The sequence below is a fragment of the Ascidia mentula genome, chromosome 8 (assembly GCF_947561715.1).
Source record: "Ascidia mentula chromosome 8, kaAscMent1.1, whole genome shotgun sequence".
NCBI classification, from domain to species: domain Eukaryota; kingdom Metazoa; phylum Chordata; class Ascidiacea; order Phlebobranchia; family Ascidiidae; genus Ascidia; species Ascidia mentula.
Window position 1 is genome coordinate 4,290,777 of NC_138573.1, and position 21,393 is coordinate 4,312,169.

Consider the following 21,393-nt stretch of genomic DNA (forward strand, 5'->3'; position numbering starts at 1 on the left):
AATATTTTTTCGAATGAAGTTGTTTTAGCTTCTCCACTCTCTTTGCTATAGGTTGTACAGAGACTTAATTTACCCTTTTTTGCAACGACTATGTTTTCTGACTTTAATATAGTTTTTCTTGTTACTATATTTGAATATAAAAACATGTCCTGTTGCTATTTACATGCTTATTAGTCTTTCTTGTTTCCCAAGTGATGAAGTTCTTTAAAAGAAATAGTGTTTGTAAGGAAAACCACAATTCTTCATGAAAACAAAAATATTTTTACACTTTTGTATATCCTGATCATGAATTTTCTTTTTTTTTCTTCTGTTCCACACATATATTTATATACTTGTGATGTGTACAGTATATGTTTGAGGTAGGGGCTTCACACACCCCTGACTTTTTCACTTCTGCTTTACCTGACGGAAAACTGTTTTTCTGGGGTATACTTTCAGCTGAAAAAGCTAATCTTTTTGTCCATTTTACCAAAACATTCTCATTTTAGTGTCCAGGGCTGTAGTATTGTTATTATTTTTAATGATTTTTGTAGATCCTCCAAGGCCAACAAACATCATTTTATCTCGATCATTTATTGATCCCACACAGAAGTTGAATATATCGTGGAACATGACAAACATTAAATTTGTTGTTGATCAGTTTCTCATCGAAGGGTCCAACCCACCCACCAGTCCAATTGTTGTAAATGTATCTTCTGGATCTCCTCAAAAATTATATTATTGTGTTTTGTCCAATTTAACTCCTGGTAAAGAGTATAATGTGACAGTTACAGCCAGCAGTGGTGGTGTAAGTGGTGGCTCATCAATGCCTTCTGGTCCAAAACGAACAGGTATAGCGAAAAGCAACCAAATAATTAGTAACTATGTATGAATGATTCAAATGAAGGCTGAATTGTCAAGAAAGTGCTGAAAATGCCTTGGTTATTGGACAAAATGGTTTTGGTTATGTGTTGTATGGAAATTTTGTATAGTTGCCTGTTATAGTTCAATTTATATCTACTTTCTAACTTTTGTCATGACTTGAACATAGCAAACATTCTGTGGTGTGTCTCACTAAAGAGTTTTGAACTTAAACTGAACTAATTCTTGGAGCTGCAACATTGTTTTGAGATTTGGCTGAACTCTATTTTTATGATGTTGTCCACTTGATTGATGTTTGCTTTATTGCTGCCACAAAAAACACTTGTTATAAACTTTTATGCAACTCTTACTTGTCATGGTATGTCTTTCTTCATTCCTATGCTTGGTATTTTAGATCCTCCCAAGCCTAGTGCTGTGACATTGGCTCAAGATGAAAATAATCCAACAACAACTTTACAAGTATCATGGATGATGAAAACTGAAAACTTTGTTGTCGATAAGTTCATGATAGCAATCAAAAATGAAACGGGGCTCGTTAGAAATGTTCGTTACAAGACAAACTCCCCTCAACTAAATTACAGCCACACAGTTGATAATTTAGTCCCTGGTGAAATTTATACTGCTGCAATTACAACAGTGAGTGGAACTGAACAAAGTGCTGTTTCTGATGATTCCAACTCACAAAGAACAGGTAATGCTGAAAGCTCGACACTTCAAATGCTGGAAGATGCTTAGTTTGTCACTTCAATATAATTTAAAATTCAAGATGGGGCAAAGCTGAAATATGCATTTTGTTGCATGCTTCCTTGAGGCTGTGGAGTACATTATTAAAACTGAAATTAGCGTATTTTTTATCGGTCTGAACATTGATTTCAAAATACTTAACTCCAATTTTGTTAGTTTGGATTTTGTCTGGGGATTATTTTGTCTGAAATGAAGACAAAGCCCACTTTTGTTTGTTGGCATAATTTTCCTAGCCATTGTGCAGTATTAGTAAACATTCATATGGAAATGTTTGAAGAGTTTATTGGGTGTATGCTGCCATAGGCATTGTAACACCTGTTGATAACAAGTGATGATTCAGTGTATTGAGGGCTTCAAAAATGTCAATGAGGTATGCCAATGACAGTTGAAAGTCGTCCGAGGTGAAAGAGTGCAATAGATCATGTTTCTCATGATCTTCGAGAAATAACTCCACTTCTTTTCTCATCTCATAAACACGAGCCGACATATTTCCCTTTGACAACCAATGAACAGCCATTTTAAACCACAGAGTCTTGTAATCTCTCTCCCAGCACAAGACTGGCTGCTTTTTGCATGTATGGTTTGATCAAAGCTTCGCCAATATTGTGGGGTTTCTTTGCCTTGGCAATCATGTTTGCTATTTCAAAAGAGGCTTCTACTACCTCAGCAGATGACGTTTGACAAAAGCTTTCCTCTCCCACAATTTTGATTTTCTTAAAAGAATCTTTTTTGATTTGAAAATATACAAATGTTTTTTGTTTCAAGCTGGTATGTTTTGTATCAAGATGGCGTTACAAGCTTACAGCGTTGTGCTAAGTTTTTCGTTACAGAAAATTTGATATTAAGAGTCTAAACTCTTGCAATTGCATTAAATTTTTGCTACAATTTAAAAGTTTCTGTACACAGAAATACTTAATATCTAAAGATCGCCGATTGGTCGCTTAAAACATGTTATAAAAATTTTGGTGCCCCTTTTTGAACCTTCCATGCCCCCTCGTTTAAGAACCCCTGTTGTAGATAATTAGATTTGATCCACGTCTCTCTATCAAGTGTTGTGCAGAGACTTAATTTGATTAAGTTTTGCAAAGATTATTTCAAAAAATGCAAGTTTGGATTTCTTCATATATTCTGAAGACTGCAATGTCTATTTGAGAAGTTTGAGCTGAAAAAGTTCAATTTTGTGTCGAGATGTGGTGTTTTGAAACAATAAACTTTCTGGTTTGTCTATAGTCTTTGTATATAGCTTTCTTGTTTGGATTTTTATTTGTTTTTAGCTTAGCTTTCTAATGCTAGTTTGGAATTTTGAAGGCTGTGATGCCTTTATTGTCATGAAACAGCTGGGAAAGATTTTTCTAAAATTTTTTTATACTAATACCAAAATGTTAAGTTTCTACAGTTTGTCAATTTTTTTTTCTTTATGTCGCACTAAATTTTGTTGTTGAAGTCTTGAAAAACAACAATCATTAAATTTGCTTTTTAATTGCTGTTCTTTCATCATTTTAGAAAAATACCAAATTTTGTTTTCTGGTATGGTAAAAACTACATCTGATTTACTATTTATCACAAAGATTTATTGTTATTACTAGACGGCACATTGATTTTTGTCCCTACAGAGTGCTTATTTTGTGCAGAAATAAGCTTTTTTATTTCCTGTTTTTACTGTTTACTTAAGTGATTGGTTCATTGATTTTCAACTTTTCTGGGTGACACAAATTCCTAGTTTTCCATTGGTGCTACAAAAATAGCACTTATTTAAGGAGTTTGTAAACATTGTCCAACATAGAAAGTCTGTATTTTCTTTAAAATGTTTTTGTAGATCCACCAGCCCCTACAAGTGTATCATTGTCACAATCTTCTAAAGACCAAACGAAAGAGCTGAATGTTTCCTGGACTATGGAAGACATAAATTTTGTTATTGACGAGTTTAAAATTTCCGGGGTAAACTTACCCAACAGTCCAATTTCAGTTAATGTATCTGGTATGAGTTCGAAAACTGAATACAATCACATTCTGAAAGATTTAATTCCTGGTGAAGAGTATAAAGTGACAGTCCAAGCTTTCAGTAATGGGGTAAATGGTACCCCATCAGTAACTTCCAATTCAAAAAGAACAGGTATTTATTGTAGGAAAGTGCAAGATTGGCCATTTTCGCATATTCTGAAGAGTGCAATGTCTATTTAAGCAGTTTGAGCTGAGAAAGTTCAATGTTATGTCGAGATGTGGTGTTTGTGAAACAATAAAGTTTCTGGTTTGTCCATAATCATTGTTTATAGCTTTCTTGTTTGGAGTTCCATTTGTTTTTAGCTTAGCTTTCTAATGCTAGTTAGGAATTTTGAAGGCTGTGATGCCTTTATTGTCATGAAACAGCTGGAAAAGATTTTTTCTAAAAAATTTTTATATCGATTCCAAAATGTTAAGTTTCTACTGTTTGTCATTTTATTTTTCTTTGTGTCATACTAAATTTTGTTGTTGAAGTTTTGAAAAACAAACTATTCCCTTTATCGCATACAACAAGCATTAAATTTGCTTTTAATTTGTTGTTCTATCGTCATTTAGGCAAAATAAAAAAATTTATTGTCTGTTCTGGTAAAAACTACATTTATTATTACCTCACAAATTTATTGTTGTTACTAGTCTGCACAGTTATTTTTGTCCGTACAGAATTCTTATTTTGTGCTGAAAAAAGCTTTTTTACTTCCTGTTTGGACTGTTTACTCAAATGAGTGGTTCATTCATTTTTAACCTTTCTGGGTGACACAAATTCCTATTTTTGCATTGGTGCTGCAAAAACAGCACTTATTGAAAGAGTTTGTAAGGTTGTCCAATATACAAAGTCTGTATTTTGTTTTAAATGTTTTTGTAGATCCACCAGCCCCCACAAGTGTAATATTGTCACAATCTTCTAAAGACCAAACGAAAGAGCTGAATGTTTCCTGGACTATGCAAGATATAAATTTTGTTGTTGACGAGTTTAAAATTTCCGGGGTAAACTTACCCAACAGTCCAATTTCAGTTAATGTATCTGGTATGAGTTCGAAAACTGAATACAATCACATTCTGAAAGATATAATTCCTGGTGAAGAGTATAAAGTGACAGTCCAAGCTTTTAGTAATGGGGTGAATGGTACCCCATCCGCAACTTCCAGTTCAAAAAGAACAGGTATTTATTGTAGGAAAATGCAAGTTTGGATTTTTTCATATATTCTGAAGACTGCAATGTCTATTTGGGAAGTTTGAGGTGAAAAAAGTTCAATTTTGTGTCGAGATGTGGTGTTTTGAAACAATAAACTTTCTGGTTTGTCTATAGTCTTTGTATATAGCTTTCTTTTTTGGATTTTTATTTGTTTTTAGCTTAGCTTTCTAATGCTAGTTTGGAATTTTGAAGGGTGTGATGCCTTTATTGTCATGAAACCAGCTGGAAAAGATTTTTTCTGATAAATTTTTAAGCCAATACCAAAATGTTAAGTTTCTACAGTTTGTCAATTTATTTGTCTTTGTGTCGTACTAAGTTTTGTTGTTGAAGTTTTGAAAAAACAAACTATTCCCTTTATTGCATACAACAATCATTAAATTTACTTTTTCTTTGCTGTTCTGTCATCGTTTGGGCAAAATAACAAATTTTGTTGTCTGTTCTGGTAAAACTACATCTGATTTACTATTTATCACAAAGATTTATTGTTATTACTAGACGGCACATTGATTTTTGTCCCTACAGAGTGCTTATTTTGTGCAGAAATAAGCTTTTTTATTTCCTGTTTTTACTGTTTACTTAAGTGAGTGGTTCATTGATTTTCAACTTTTCTGGGTGACACAAATTCCTAGTTTTCCATTGGTGCTACAAAAATAGCACTTATTTAAGGAGTTTGTAAACATTGTCCAACATAGAAAGTCTGTATTTTCTTTAAAATGTTTTTGTAGATCCACCAGCCCCTACAAGTGTATCATTGTCACAATCTTCTAAAGACCAAACGAAAGAGCTGAATGTTTCCTGGACTATGCAAGATATAAATTTTGTTGTTGACGAGTTTAAAATTTCCGGGGTAAACTTACCCAACAGTCCAATTTCAGTTAATGTATCTGGTATGAGTTCGAAAACTGAATACAATCACATTCTGAAAGATTTAATTCCTGGTGAAGAGTATAAAGTGACAGTCCAAGCTTTTAGTAATGGGGTGAATGGTACCCCATCCGCAACTTCCAGTTCAAAAAGAACAGGTATTTATTGTAGGAAAATGCAAGTTTGGATTTTTTCATATATTCTGAAGACTGCAATGTCTATTTGGGAAGTTTGAGGTGAAAAAAGTTCAATTTTGTGTCGAGATGTGGTGTTTTGAAACAATAAACTTTCTGGTTTGTCTATAGTCTTTGTATATTGCTTTCTTGTTTGGATTTTTATTTGTTTTTAGCTTAGCTTTCTAATGTTAGTTTGGAATTTTGAAGGGTGTGATGCCTTTATTGTCATGAAACCAGCTGGAAAAGATTTTTTCTAAAAAATTTTTAAGCCAATACCAAAATGTTAAGTTTCTACAGTTTGTCAATTTATTTGTCTTTGTGTCGTACTAAGTTTTGTTGTTGAAGTTTTGAAAAAACAAACTATTCCCTTTATTGCATACAACAATCATTAAATTTACTTTTTCTTTGCTGTTCTGTCATCGTTTGGGCAAAATAACAAATTTTGTTGTCTGTTCTGGTAAAACTACATCTGATTTACTATTTATCACAAAGATTTATTGTTATTACTAGACGGCACATTGATTTTTGTCCCTACAGAGTGCTTATTTTGTGCAGAAATAAGCTTTTTTATTTCCTGTTTTTACTGTTTACTTAAGTGAGTGGTTCATTGATTTTCAACTTTTCTGGGTGACACAAATTCCTAGTTTTCCATTGGTGCTACAAAAATAGCACTTATTTAAGGAGTTTGTAAACATTGTCCAACATAGAAAGTCTGTATTTTCTTTAAAATGTTTTTGTAGATCCACCAGCCCCTACAAGTGTATCATTGTCACAATCTTCTAAAGACCAAACGAAAGAGCTGAATGTTTCCTGGACTATGGAAGACATAAATTTTGTTATTGACGAGTTTAAAATTTCCGGGGTAAACTTACCCAACAGTCCAATTTCAGTTAATGTATCTGGTATGAGTTCGAAAACTGAATACAATCACATTCTGAAAGATTTAATTCCTGGTGAAGAGTATAAAGTGACAGTCCAAGCTTTCAGTAATGGGGTAAATGGTACCCCATCAGTAACTTCCAATTCAAAAAGAACAGGTATTTATTGTAGGAAAGTGCAAGATTGGCCATTTTCGCATATTCTGAAGAGTGCAATGTCTATTTAAGCAGTTTGAGCTGAGAAAGTTCAATGTTATGTCGAGATGTGGTGTTTGTGAAACAATAAAGTTTCTGGTTTGTCCATAATCATTGTTTATAGCTTTCTTGTTTGGAGTTCCATTTGTTTTTAGCTTAGCTTTCTAATGCTAGTTAGGAATTTTGAAGGCTGTGATGCCTTTATTGTCATGAAACAGCTGGAAAAGATTTTTTCTAAAAAATTTTTATATCGATTCCAAAATGTTAAGTTTCTACTGTTTGTCATTTTATTTTTCTTTGTGTCATACTAAATTGTGTTGTTGAAGTTTTGAAAAACAAACTATTCCCTTTATCGCATACAACAAGCATTAAATTTGCTTTTAATTTGTTGTTCTATCGTCATTTAGGCAAAATAAAAAAATTTATTGTCTGTTCTGGTAAAAACTACATTTATTATTACCTCACAAATTTATTGTTGTTACTAGTCTGCACAGTTATTTTTGTCCATACCGAATTCTTATTTTGTGCTGAAAAAAGCTTTTTTACTTCCTGTTTGGACTGTTTACTCAAATGAGTGGTTCATTCATTTTTAACCTTTCTGGGTGACACAAATTCCTATTTTTGCATTGGTGCTGCAAAAACAGCACTTATTTAAAGAGTTTGTAAGGTTGTCCAATATACAAAGTCTGTATTTTGTTTTAAATGTTTTTGTAGATCCACCAGCCCCCACAAGTGTAATATTGTCACAATCTTCTAAAGACCAAACGAAAGAGCTGAATGTTTCCTGGACTATGCAAGATATAAATTTTGTTGTTGACGAGTTTAAAATTTCCGGGGTAAACTTACCCAACAGTCCAATTTCAGTTAATGTATCTGGTATGAGTTCGAAAACTGAATACAATCACATTCTGAAAGATATAGTTCCTGGTGAAGAGTATAAAGTGACAGTCCAAGCTTTCTGTAATGGGGTAAATGGTACCCCATCAGTAACTTCCAATTCAAAAAGAACAGGTATTTATTGTAGGAAAGTGCAAGATTGGCTTTTTTCGCATATTCTGAAGACTGCAATGTCTATTTGAGAAGTTTGAGCTGAGAAAGTTCAATGTTATGTCGAGATGTGGTGTTTGTGAAACAATAAAGTTTCTGGTTTGTCCATAATCTTTGTTTATAGCTTTCTTGTTTGAAGTTTTATTTGTTTTTAGCTTAGCTTTCTAATGCTAGTTAGGAATTTTGAAGGCTGTGATGCCTTTATTGTCATGAAACAGCTGGAAAAGATTTTTTCTAAAAAAATTTTATATCGATTCCAAAATGTTAAGTTTCTATGGTTTGTCATTTTATTTTTCTTTGAGTCATACTAAATTTTGTTGTTGAAGTTTTGAAAAACAAACTATTCCCTTTATCGCATACAACAAGCATTAAATTTGCTTTTAAGTTGTTGTTCTGTCGTCATTTAGGCAAAATAAAAAAATTTATTGTCTGTTCTGGTAAAAACTACATTTATTATTACCTCACAAATTTATTGTTGTTATTAGTCTGCACAGTTTTTTTTTCCCTACAGAGTGCTTATTTTGTGCTGAAAAAAGCTTTTTTACTTCCTGTTTGGACTGTTTACTCAAATGAGTGGTTCATTCATTTTTAACCTTTCTGGGTGACACAAATTCCTAGTTTTGCATTGGTGCTGCAAAAATAACACTTATTTAAGGAGTTTGTAAACATTGTCCAACATAGAAAGTCTGTATTTTCTTTAAAATGTTTTTGTAGATCCACCAGCCCCTTCAAGTGTGGCACTGTCACAATCTTCTAAAGACCAAACGAAAGAGCTGAATGTTTCCTGGACTATGCAAGACATAAATTTTGTTGTTGACGAGTTTAAAATTTCCGGGGTAAACTTACCCAACAGTCCAATTTCAGTTAATGTATCTGGTATGAGTTCGAAAACTGAATACAATCACATTCTGAAAGATTTAATTCCTGGTGAAGAGTATAAAGTGACAGTCCAAGCTTTTAGTAATGGGGTGAATGGTACCCCATCCGCAACTTCCAGTTTAAAAAGAACAGGTATTTATTGTAGGAAAATGCAAGTTTGGATTTTTTCATATATTCTGAAGACTGCAATGTCTATTTGGGAAGTTTGAGCTGAAAAAGTTCAATTTTGTGTCGAGATGTGGTGTTTTGAAACAATAAACTTTCTGGTTTGTCTATAGTCTTTGTATATAGCTTTCTTGTTTGGATTTTTATTTGTTTTTAGCTTAGCTTTTTGATGCTAGTTTGGAATTTTGAAGGGTGTGATGCCTTTGTCATGAAACAGCTGGAAAAGATTTTTTCTAAAAAATTTTTATACCAATACCAAAATTTTAAGTTTCTGCAGTTTGTCAATTTTTTTTTCTTTGTCTCGTACTAAATTTTGTTGTTGAAGTTTTGAAAAACAAACTATTTCCTTTATCGCATACAACAATCATTAAATTTCCTTTTTATTTGCTGTTCTGTCGTCATTTGGGCAAAATAAAAAATGTCTTTCTTCATTCCTATGCTTGGTATTTTAGATCCTCCCAAGCCTAGTGCTGTGACATTGGCTCAAGATGAAAATAATCCAACAACAACTTTACAAGTATCATGGAAGATGGAAACTAAAGTCTTTGTTGTTGATAAGTTCATGATAGCAATCAAAAATGCAACGGGGTTCGTTAGAAATGTTACCTACAGGACAAACTCCACTCAACTAAATTACAGAAAGACAGTTGATAATTTAGTCCCTGGTGAAACTTATACTGCTGCAATTACAACAGTGAGTGGAACTGAACAAAGTGCTGTTTCTGATGATTCCAACTCACAAAGAACAGGTAATGCTGAAAACTCAACGATACAAATGCTGGAAGATGCTTAGTTTGTCAAATTAATATCATTTGAAAATTCATGATTGGGCAAAGCTGAAATATGAATTTTGTTGCATGCTTCCTTGAGGCTGTGGAGCACATTATTAAAACTGAAATTAGCATATTTTTTATTGGTCTCAACATTGATTTTGAAATACTTAACTCCAATTTTGTTAGTTTGGATTTTATCTGGGGATTATTTTGTCTGAAATGAAGACAAAGCCCACTTTTGTTTGTTGGGATAATTTTCCTAGCCATTGTGCAGTATTAGTAAACATTCATATGGAAATGTTTGAAGAGTTTATTGGGTGTATGCTGCCATAGGCATTGTAACACCTGTTGATAACAAGTGACGATTCAGTGTATTGAGGGCTTCAAAAATGTCAACGAGGTATGCCAATGACAGTTGAAAGTCATCCGAGCTGAAAGAGTGCAATAGATCATGTTTCTCGTGATCTTCAAGAAATAACTCCACTTTTCTCATCTCATAAACACGAGCCGACATATTTCCCTTTGACTACCAATGAACAGCCATTTTAAACCACAGAGTCTTGTGATCTCTCTTCCAGCACAAGACTGGCTGCTTTTTGCATGTATGGTTTGATCAAAGCTTCAACAATATTGTGGGGTTTCTTTGCCTTGGCAATCATGTTTGCTATTTCACTTCAGCAGATGACATTTGACAAAAGCTTTCCTCTCCCACAATTTTCATTTTCTTAAAAGAATCTTTTTTGGTTTGAAAATATACCAATGTTTTTTGTTTCAAGCTGGTATGTTTTGTATCAAGATGGCGTTACAAGCTTACAGCGTTGTGCTAAGTTTTTCGTTACAGAAAATTTGATATTAAGAGTCTAAACTCTTGCAATTGCATTAAATTTTTGCTACAATTTAAAAGTTTCTGTACACAGAAATACTTAATGTAAAAAGATCGCTGATTGGTCGCTTAAAACATGTTATAAAAATTTTGGTGCCCCTTTTTGAACCTTCCATGCCCCCCCGTTTAAGAACCCCTGTTGTAGATAATTAGATTTGACCAACGTCTCTCTATCAAGTGTTGTGCAGAGACTTAATTTGATTAAGTTTTGCAAAGATTATTTCAAAAAATGCAAGTTTGGATTTCTTCATATATTCTGAAGACTGCAATGTCTATTTGAGAAGTTTGAGCTGAAAAAGTTCAATTTTGTGTCGAGATGTGGTGTTTTGAAACAATAAACTTTCTGGTTTGTCTATAGTCTTTGTATATTGCTTTCTTGTTTGGATTTTTATTTGTTTTTAGCTTAGATTTCTAATGTTAGTTTGGAACTTTGTTGGCTGTGATGCCTTTATTGTCATGAAACAGCTGGGAAAGATTTTTCTAAAAATTTTTTTTACTAATACCAAAATTTTAAGTTTCTGCAGTTTCTCAATTTATTTTTCTTTGTGTCGTACTAAATTTTGTTGTTTGAAATTTTGAAAAACAAATCATTCCCTTTATCGCATACAATAATCATTAAATTTGCTTTTTATTTGCTGTTCCTTCATCATTTTAGAAAAATACCAAATTTTGTTGTCTGGTATGGTAAAAACTACATCTGATTTACTATTTATCACAAAGATTTATTGTTATTACTAGACGGCACATTGAGTTTTGTCCCTACGGAGTGGTTATTTTGTGCTGAAATAAGCTTTTTTATTTCCTGTTTTTACTGTTTACTCAAGTGAGTGGTTCATTCATTTTCAACCTTTCTGGGTGACACAAATTCCTAGTTTTCTATTGGTGCTGCAAAAATAGCACTTATTTAAGGAGTTTGTAAACATTGTCCAACATACAAAGTCTGTATTTTCTTAAAAATGTTTTTGTAGATCCACCAACCCCCACAAGTGTAACATTGTCACAATCTTCTAAAGACCAAACGAAAGAGCTGAATGTTTTCTGGACTATACAAGACATAAATTTTGTTATTGACGAGTTTCAAATTTTCGGGGTAAACTTACCCAACAGTCCAATTTCAGTTAATGTATCTGGTATGAGTTCGAAAACTGAATACACTCATATTCTGAAAGTTTTAATTCCTGGTGAAGAGTATAAAGTGACAGTCCAGGCTTTCAGTAATGGGGTGAATGGTACCCCATCAGCAACTTCCAATTCAAAAAGAACAGGTATTTATTATAGGAAAGTGTAAGTTTGGCTTTTTTCATATGTTCTGTAGACTGAAATGTCGATTTGAGAAGTTTGAGCTGAAAAAGTTCATTGTTAGAACGAGATGTTGTGTTTGTGAAACAACAAAGTTTTTGATTTGTCCACAATCTTTGTATATAGCTGTCTTGTTTGGAGTTTTATATGTTTTTAGTTTAGCTTTCTAATGCTAGTTAGGAATTTTGAAGGCTGTGATGCCTTTATTGTCATGAAACCAGCTGGAAAAGATTTTCCCTAAAAAATTTTTAAGCCAATACCAAAATGTTAAGTTTCTACAGTTTGTCAATTTTTTTTTCTTTGTCTCGTACTAAATTTTGTTGTGGAAGTTTTGAAAAACAAACTATTTCCTTTATCGCATACAACAAGCATTAAATTTGCTTTTTATTTGCTGTTCTGTCGTCATTTGGGCAAAATAAAAAATTTTATTGTCTGTTCTGGTAAAAACTACATTTATTATTACCTCACAAATTTATTGTTGTTACTAGTCTGCACAGTTTTTTTTTCCCTACAGAATTCTTATTTTGTGCTGAAAAAGGCTTTTTTATTTCCTGTTTGGACTGTTTACTCAAATGAGTGGTTCATTCATTTTCAACCTCCTGGGTGACACAAATTCCTAGTTTTGCATTGGTGCTGCAAAAATAGCACTTATTTAAGGAGTTTGTAAGGTTGTCCAATATCAAAGTCTGTATTTTTTTTTGAATGTTTTTGTAGATCCACCAACCCCCACAAGTGTAATATTGTCACAATCTTCTAAAGACCAAACGAAAGAGCTGAATGTTTCCTGGACTATGCAAGACTCAAATTTTGTGGTTGACGAGTTTCAAATTTTCGGGGTAAACTTACCCAACAGTCCAATTTCAGTTAATGTATCTGGTATGAGTTCGAAAATTGAATACAGTCATATTCTGAAAGATTTAACTCCTGGTGAAGAGTATAAAGTGAGAGTCCAAGCTGTTAGTAATGGGGTGAATGGAACCCTATCAGTACTTTCCAAATCAAAAAGAACAGGTATTTAGTGTAGTGGAATGCAAGTTTGGATTTTTTCCATCAGCTGTAAAGGCCGCAATGCCTTTTTTGAAAAGTTGGAGCTGAAAGGCTCAGGATTATGTTTGAAATGTAATGACTTGCGTGTTAAACAACCGTGTTTCTCAAACTCACATTTTTAAAAGTTTTATAACCAGTTGAAGATTTTACTAATTTTATGTTTTGTAGATTCATTCAGGTTTTATTTGCCCTTTTAGTTTTACGTATAGACAAAATTCAAATAACTGGTCACTTTTGGTGCAAGAGGTAATTAAATAGCAAAACTTGCAACGCCTATAAATGCTGTTCATGCGATAATTGTAATGTATGTGTTTTAAAAACTTTCACTTTTCTTTATTTCAACGAAAACTTTGTGATTTGTAGTGCATTGTTCTTTAGTTGTAGTATTGGAAATTTGCATGATTTTATTGATAAAAGCTATGTTCAATTCATCATGCTTATGTATTTCATTCTGTTTTGTAGATCCTTTGCCCCCTGAAAATCTGACAACTGGGGAAACAACTAATGATACTGTTTTGATGACTTGGGCTAACACCTCTGGCACCTCAGTTTTTGATAATTTTCTTCTTGTATATATGGAAGGTGGTTCAACTAAAAACAAAACTGTTGGCCTCAGTGGTACCTACACTGCAACTGGTCTTCTTCAAAACACCCATTACAACTTTACTTTGAGGGCAGTGTCTGGTACACAGGAGTCTGTTGATTCTAATGCTGCCGATGCAACAACAAGTAAGTTAAAGCAGTTAATTTTTTTTGTGTCATTTGCAAGTTACTGTGATTTTCAGAGCCTGGAACACCAACTGACGTTGTTCCTAGTCTTGGCAGTAACAGAACAGCACAGGTACACCTTTAATATGTTACAAATTTCAAAACTTTTTATTTACATGATGTATTTTGACTAATAATTTGGATTTCAATGCATTGTTACCTGACTGTCCCTTTTTTGTAGCGTTAACACAGGATTGTTTGGAAAAACTTTAATGAACCAAATGTTCCTTCTTGTTTTAATTGTTGAAGTATTTTGTTTCAACATAATGTACAACTAGGGTTGCCAACTTATTTTAAGTTAGAAAAAACATATGGGTTGCAGAGTTCTTGTTATTATCTTGTTGTATAATACGACATGTTTTTTTTATATTCTTTGAGGTTCTCATTTAATTTAATGTGGGGATGTATTGCAATCCCAAACATCGAACTCCTTTTTTTATTGCTTTCTGTTTGTTTTAAATTAGTGCCAAATTTATATATATATAGCATGGATTAAGTTATATATATAACATGAGGCTGATTTGACATCCTGGTCTGTTTCTCTGTGCTTTTGGTTTAGTATAGATTCCAAACATGACAGAGTTTGTACTTTCATTAAAATTTTATATTCAAAACAAATTTAAAATAAGGGAAAAGTAATGGTATTCAAATTTCTGTACAGGTCTAAGTAAAGGATTTTTCTTTGAAATAAAATACATTTGGCAATCCTATGTACATATATTAAGTACAAGTATTTATTGCTGAATGTACCATTAAGTCATCACATGAACACATTTTCCTTTTTTTGTTGCAAAAGAATCTGTCCTTTCATGATATTTTTATCATCACATCTTTTAGTTATTCATGTGAGATTAGGGTGAATGTGAAATTTTTTTTTTTTTTTTTATAAAGTTGATACATTTTATTGCTTTTTTGTGCTTTAACTGATGAAGATGTTTTGACTTTAGGTCCTCGTTAAATTTACAACACCATCCAATAACGCAAACAACTACATAGCTATGTTGTCATCCGTTGATGATACGGACAAAAGAAATGTATCTAATAATTCATCTCCTGTAACAGTTACTGTAGATGGCAATGGCAAAACATATAACGTTAGAGTTGTGGCAGTGGGAAATGGGGGTGAAGGATCCGTTGCAGATGGCGGAACGATTACTCTTGGTAAGTTTTTTTTTTTTTTTTTTCTGGCCATAGTGACTAGGGTATCCTAATTTTATATTCCTTTTTGCAATTTTTTGATTAAATAAATAAGTTTGTTTGTTTACATGTAGCCCTTGTTGGTTGTTTTACGTGATAGCTGGCTTACTGCAAGAACAGTCTCAAATTTTGTTGTTTGTATTTTGCAGCACCACCACCAGTCAATGGTTTGATGTCGAATAACAAAACAGGAACATCCATTGGTATTAGATGGGATTTGCCCACAAATAGTATCTATGACAGTGTGGTGCGTATTCAAAAAGAGTGTTATTGCATGACATTCTCTTCATTTAATTTATATTGCTTTGGACATCAAATATTTTTTGTTTGCCAGATCGTTCGCTACAGTCCGAAAGAAAATGATACAGGCAATGCAACACTTAACAACAATGATACTACTTTTACTATTACTGGACGTGTTCCTGGGGAAATATACACCATAAAGGTGTTCACAGTAAGCAAGACTATTGAAAGTGATGTTGCTCAAATTGTTGTAACAACAGGTAAGATATGTTACAGTTTTCGTTTTTTTTTTCACAAAATTGTTATTTTCACTGTGTTATATTCCACCATGTATTTGTAACGCAGATGCTGCAAGTGTCAGCAACTTGCAAGCATTAAGTCAGACGATAAACAGCATTAATGTTGCATGGATGGGTCTAACAAATGCTGTGTTCGACAACTACAACATAACCTGGTCACAAATAGACATGTTTTATACTGCACAATATATTCACAGCAGGTTAGACCTTTGAGGCTTTTATTATAAATAACTTTTTATTTGTCTTATTATACTAAACTTGGCAAAAGACTGAAATTTAGGTTAGTTTAGTTTTCTTATACGTCCTCCATACATTCTTTATTTGCTTTTACTTTTTAGGACTTGTCTTGCAAACGTTAGTTGGTCTGTAATTTGAAAAAAATACTTTGTATTACTTTGGAATATGCACAAAAGCTTTTGTAGTACTAATTTTTTGGCAGTAATTAGCTTTTTTTTGTTGTGCACTTAACAATCAAGGTTACAATTTAATGTTTTTGGCTGTCTCCAGCAGTAATCATCAGCACTTTTAAAAATATTTACTTTGTTTTCTGGATGTCATGTGGCTTTTACTGAAAATACTACATAGGTTTAATTGTATATTGTTGTTGTGTGTTTCCTTAAACCTGACATAGTTGCATGTTAAGGTTTAAAAATATTAATATATTGTGTAAAAATTTACTGTTGTTTCAGCGTGTATTAAAAGCATTGAATTCATAAGTTTGATTTTTTAGTTTGGTTGGAAACACAACAACACAATTTAACATAACTGGCCTTCAACCTGGAACTCTTTACAAAGTGTCTGTTACCTCTGTATCTGGGAGTGTAGTTAGTTCACCAACAACCAAAGATATTCCAACAAGTAAGTTTTTATTACGATGTTTTCCATCTTTGATACTAAGAACTAATGGGTATATGAAAGTTTTAGTAAAATTTTGTAAGCTTATTTATCAACTTTTTTTCTCTCCAGTTGTCCAGAGTTTGTGCTTGTGTGTGTATGTATGTGTGACTTTGTGTGAATGTTTGTGTTGCTTCATAAAAAGCTATTGCAGAACCATTGCATCCCCAAGTGAGACTTACTGCACACAGTGCAAACCGAATGGAATACAGGGTTGACTTGCCGTTTGAGGGAACATTTGACTCGCTGGTTATTAAGTGGAGAAACCATAACAAGACTGTATCAGGAAACTCTTCTGCTCTGAGCAAAAAATTTACTTGTGGTATCTTATATACCTTTTCTTTCAAAACTCTGTTTAAAGGTGCACTGTCAGATGAAAGCACCAACATCACAAGTACAATTTGTAAGTTGCTGCTTTTTTTCTATGTTTATAAACCTAAGTTTTAATTAGAATGATTCACTCCCACTTCAGTTACACACATGCAAAATAAAGCAGTGAATAAACTTTCAAAATGATTTGTTTTCGTTTGGTAAATTTTAATACTGCCTTGCAAGAGTGTAGCAAAGAGTATGATAGCTGAAATCTTTAGGATTCTGTTTAAACGTTGAGTTTATACCTATCCCTATTTGCTAGATCCAAGTCCACCAGCAAACGCTACTGTCAGTACTGAAAATACAACAGCTTTCCGAATAACCTGGAACAAGTTGAAATATTTTGAAAGTGTTCAGTACAAAGTACTCATCAATAATGACATAAATGTTATGACTGTTGCGACAAATGAAACCTTCCTGACCACAAACATAAACAACCCAGGAACAAGATACAGAATCTCTCTTTATGCTGGATGTAACAGTGTGTGGAGTTTACCTACAAATATCACCTTTCAGTCAAGTAAGTTGTTGTCCCTAATCCAATACAACTTCTCTCAATGCTGATTATGTTGTCAATTTTTTGTGTTTAAATGTTATTATCCTGTTTGTTAACAGTTAAGTCAAAAAACAATGTTGAAGTTTGTTAATATATTCCTTATCCGTGTGTATTTCATTGTTTTTTTTTCCGTTGCTGCAAGCTAAATTTTTGCAAAGGTGTTTATGCCCAGTGAGTGGTGTAACATGTGATAAAATCAAGAACTTGGTGGAAGTAAATATAACTGACTGGTGTGTTAAAAAATCTGTTGCTCAAAATCGCTGCAAACCCAATACAATATAATGGTCTGTGCAGAAACTGAAAGTCTTTTTCCATGTTTGTTTGGCAAATATTTAACTTCGCTTGTACAGGCCATAAACTTCACGAAAATATTCATTTCAGTAAAAAAATTTTAATTGTATCTTTGAAGGGCCAACACCAGTATTCAACCTGACTGCTGATACCATAAACAAGACTGCAATCAGCATATCATGGAAACTTCCTCAAATTGGCAAGTGGGACTTTTTTAAACTTGTGACGTCAAACCAAACAGTGATACACAGATGTTACAATAAGTCGACGGAGTGCAGTCATACAATGAGTGGCCTGTTACCAGGAAAACATTATCACATCAGTGTTTGCTCTGTCAGTGGAACTGTCAACAGTATTTGGAGGAACTGTTCTACCGCCACTGGTTTGTTATTCTTTGTAAATCTCCACTATTGTTACACATTTTTAGATTAAAGTCATATATGTATGTAAGAACCTTAACTACTTTGAACATTTGTCATCCATGCATGAACAATATTTTTAATTTAGTGCCAGACTCCCCTTCTGCTTTGGTTCCATTACCTGCTAAAAGCAACCAAGTTTTTGTGGAAATTATCTACAACAAACCAGGAATTGTTGATTCGTACATGATAAATGTACATGGAAGTTTCATAACAAAAACATTCCGCATTCCGTTCAGAGGCAGAGTCACTGTTGCTAACGTCACATGTTTAAAACCTGCTTCCTGGTACAACATTCGAGTGTTTTCTTTGTCAGGAAATCAGCGCTCCCACAGGTTTCTCGCTGTACAAACAACAACAGGTGTGATATTTAACAATGTGCTTAACTGTTATCTAAAATCATGTTTTGAGTGATAAATTCATGTGTTATATCTACATGACGCAATGTTTAATCATTTTAAATGTAAAACTGCTGTATATTTGGACATCAGCACAGAGAATCGACAAATTATTTTTATAAATGTTTCTTTTGACTCAATGGCAATAACATCATTTCTCACATGTTTTACTTTTAAACTGATCAACCATATCTTGCAGGTTTCACCTCACCAGCATCAAATACGCCAACCTGACAACCTCAATATCATTCATTCACTAACAGCTCTCTTATGTGTGTATGCGTGTGTTGGTTTATGAATGGGTATACATGTGTGTATGTATGTGTTTTTGTCTCATCTTGTGTGATTGTGGCTGGTGTGAATACTTTTATCTGCACCAAGTCCTCAATATTCTGTTTGTCCAACTTAGGTTTCACTGTTTTCGGATTCCACCACACTTTCATGCAGGATCATATTTTAAGCCAATGACACACAGCAGTGTAAACTATTAAGCATTTGTTTCCAGCTCCTCTGTCAGCAAACATTACCAACTATTCTTCCATAAACACCACAACCATTCGTGTTAATTGGAGTCCACCAGAAAACAATTACACTGAATTCAAAATTCTTGCTTTGGATGAAAATAACAATGTCGTGAACAACTTAACAGTAGACAATGTTACTGAGTCAGTTGATATTCCTGCACTAATCCCTGGGACTTACTACAAAATTCAAGTTATCTCAGTATTTAAGAATGTTGATGGCGCCACATCAGAACAGAGCATGATACCCACATGTAAGTTTTGTTTTTTACATTTCTAACTATGCATAAAATAAACAACTGAATTTGTTTTTTAAGATCCTGAAGCTGTTTATGGACTCATTGTACCCTCAGAAGTGAATGATACAACGTTAAGGATTATGTGGAATGGAACAATACAAGGCCAAGCAGAAAACTTCACTGTGGTTATCAGCAACAGCAATAACATTGTGACAAATGAAACTTTTGAAGTAAATGGATACAATGCTACAGTGGTTTGGGGCACAGCATATAATGTCTCAGTTACCAGTATTTTTGGTGGATTGGTTGGAACCTCGACAATGAGATCAACAAGAATATGTAAATGCAGATCAGTATCAGCATGGCTTTGATTTGTTTTGTCATCTATTTGGTTGAAATTGTAGCAGCTTGCTGTGTACTGGGCAGGGATTCCTGAAAGATGGAAACATGCCCTTTATCAACAAAGAACAATTGTTCCCCCAAGAAAGTAAAATCAGATTTAGTAGTTTCTGTTTCCTTGAGACAAAGGAATATCGATGGGTTTGGGAATTGTTTATGAAGGGAGTTGGCTAACAAAGACAAATATTGACTTGGATGTTTGCTTGCTAATCTTATGAAAAAAGAAATTTTTAACAACTATTTGGTTAATATTGTTGCTGCAGTTTGTGGTTTCAAGGCTTTGTTTTGTTATGAAAAGTGAAACTGCACACACTGTAATTGTTTTGACTTGCACTGTTTTTTATAGACCCTGACTCTGTGACAAACCTTAATGCTACACGTGGAGTAAATGACCCTACCACACAATTGGTTCTTACATGGACACAACCTGTTGGAAATTTTGAAGTTATTTGGGTAACTCGTATTTCTATTGTAACATATTTGTTGGTAGTTATATCCATAGCAATTAACACTTTTTTAAAATTACTTTGTTTACTTCAGATCAACTACACATGTAAAGAAAACACAGAAACGAAATCTGTTACTGATGTCTCCCCTTTAGACAGACTAACACCTGGTTGCAACTACACAATTGAAGTAAATGTGGAGAGCAATGGACTTTTTAGTGCCCTCGAACAAAACCTAATTACAATGCGTAAGTTTGTTTAATGTGCAAACATTAGGCTTGTAAAAAATGTAATAATTCAGCAATGCCAGATTGCACTAAGCTGTTATCTTTATATAGCTGTCTTACCATTGTCTTTTTTTTTAGTTGGCTTTAATTATTTTTACATAGTCTATTGCAGTGGTCCTTAACCTTTGATCGATGTAGCACCTTTTTTTGCACAAACCCCCGATTTTGATTTAGTCACATAATTCAGCCTAACCTAAAGATTCAGCTACCCCACACCCTCTTGAAAAATCCAATTTATTATTTTTTTATTGCTATGTTTTTTTTAAAAAAAATTGACATACTGTAGTGCAGCTTGCTTTGCTCATGTTGTTTTCTGCTTGGTTTCAGAACCACACCAGCCACAATTTACAGTGGTACCTGCACCTTCAAATATTACAATCAACGTTGCTGATACAATAAATGTTGTTGATTATTATGAGTACAATTTGGAGGAAATGACTGACAATGGAACAAAGGTACAGTCAAATTGCTTAAAACATCGTTACTTGTTAATTTCAAGGGGACTATGATTGTTTTGGCTTTCAGGAAATGGTTCCAACTTTGAAACTTACCCACACATTTGTTGACCTAAAACCTCATACAAACTACACACTCTCAGTGCTTTCTATTGTTTATGGCTTTGGTGGAATACTAAAAAGCAAATTTGCACCATCATTAAACAGCACATTATCTACGGGTAGGGTGGAGTATTAATATAAATAGTAATATAAATTTGTTTTTGAAACTTGTGCTGCTAAATACTTTAATATCTCTGACGTTTTTTTGCTTTTTTTACAGTTCCTTTTGGAAACTTTGGTGTAACTGATCTTAACCAGCAAACAGGTTCCTCACCAAACACAATCGTGTTTCAATTGGCTGGAGGCACGTTTAATGATAAAAACGGCCCTGTAACAGAATTTGTCATTTTTCTTTCGCAACCTGGAAAGATAGGTTCGTTTTTGCACTTTTGTGCTTGCTAAAACACCCGTTTTATCAGTGACATTAACAAAGTAATTGCCCTCCAAATATTGCGTTTGGTTTCCCAGTGAAGTTTTTGGATTTTGAACATTTTTTTCTGATA

General features: G+C 33.3%; 2 protein-coding genes across 29 annotated transcripts in view; both read left to right on the forward strand.

The window, feature by feature from the left end:
• The window catches only part of LOC145911470 (receptor-type tyrosine-protein phosphatase H-like), a 41,117-nt gene that overhangs the window by 7,333 nt on the left and 12,391 nt on the right, over positions 1-21,393 (forward strand). For 21 of the 28 annotated variants that reach the window (XM_082998809.1, XM_082998807.1, XM_082998815.1 and 18 more), the window contains exons 7-30: positions 1,256-1,552; positions 3,422-3,718; positions 4,469-4,765; positions 5,524-5,820; positions 6,579-6,875; positions 7,626-7,922; positions 8,673-8,969; positions 9,455-9,751; positions 11,627-11,923; positions 12,672-12,968; positions 13,467-13,733; positions 13,790-13,845; positions 14,720-14,933; positions 15,119-15,216; positions 15,304-15,472; positions 15,558-15,711; positions 16,242-16,369; positions 18,947-19,216; positions 19,280-19,540; positions 19,947-20,053; positions 20,141-20,294; positions 20,661-20,788; positions 20,859-21,009; positions 21,111-21,263. In XM_082998809.1, the coding sequence (XP_082854935.1) occupies positions 1,256-1,552; positions 3,422-3,718; positions 4,469-4,765; positions 5,524-5,820; positions 6,579-6,875; positions 7,626-7,922; positions 8,673-8,969; positions 9,455-9,751; positions 11,627-11,923; positions 12,672-12,968; positions 13,467-13,733; positions 13,790-13,845; positions 14,720-14,933; positions 15,119-15,216; positions 15,304-15,472; positions 15,558-15,711; positions 16,242-16,369; positions 18,947-19,216; positions 19,280-19,540; positions 19,947-20,053; positions 20,141-20,294; positions 20,661-20,788; positions 20,859-21,009; positions 21,111-21,263 (5,280 nt within the window). Of the gene's footprint in view, positions 1-533; positions 831-1,255; positions 1,553-3,421; positions 3,719-4,468; positions 4,766-5,523; positions 5,821-6,578; positions 6,876-7,625; positions 7,923-8,672; positions 8,970-9,454; positions 9,752-11,626; positions 11,924-12,671; positions 12,969-13,466; positions 13,734-13,789; positions 13,846-14,719; positions 14,934-15,118; positions 15,217-15,303; positions 15,473-15,557; positions 15,712-16,241; positions 16,370-18,946; positions 19,217-19,279; positions 19,541-19,946; positions 20,054-20,140; positions 20,295-20,660; positions 20,789-20,858; positions 21,010-21,110; positions 21,264-21,393 lie in introns of all 28 variants that reach the window. The other 7 variants (XM_082998818.1, XM_082998827.1, XM_082998826.1 and 4 more) reach the window with 7 other exon arrangements.
• LOC145911474 (receptor-type tyrosine-protein phosphatase eta-like) lies at positions 16,379-19,090 on the forward strand. Its single transcript, XM_082998837.1, has 5 exons — positions 16,379-16,808; positions 17,040-17,297; positions 17,743-18,006; positions 18,132-18,404; positions 18,641-19,090. Exons 1-5 carry the CDS (start codon positions 16,607-16,609, stop codon positions 18,673-18,675), a joined length of 1,032 nt encoding a protein of 343 aa, XP_082854963.1. The 5' UTR covers positions 16,379-16,606; the 3' UTR covers positions 18,676-19,090.

Excerpts from the sequence above, each read along its gene's own strand:
- LOC145911474 (XM_082998837.1), top strand. The coding sequence starts at position 16,607 with ATGGAATACAGGGTTGACTTGCCGTTTGAGGGAACATTTGACTCGCTG. Across the intron at positions 18,007-18,131 it reads GAACTGTTCTACCGCCACTG|TGCCAGACTCCCCTTCTGCT; the intron begins GTTTGTTATTCT and ends TTTTTAATTTAG. Across the intron at positions 18,405-18,640 it reads CGCTGTACAAACAACAACAG|GTTTCACCTCACCAGCATCA; the intron begins GTGTGATATTTA and ends CATATCTTGCAG.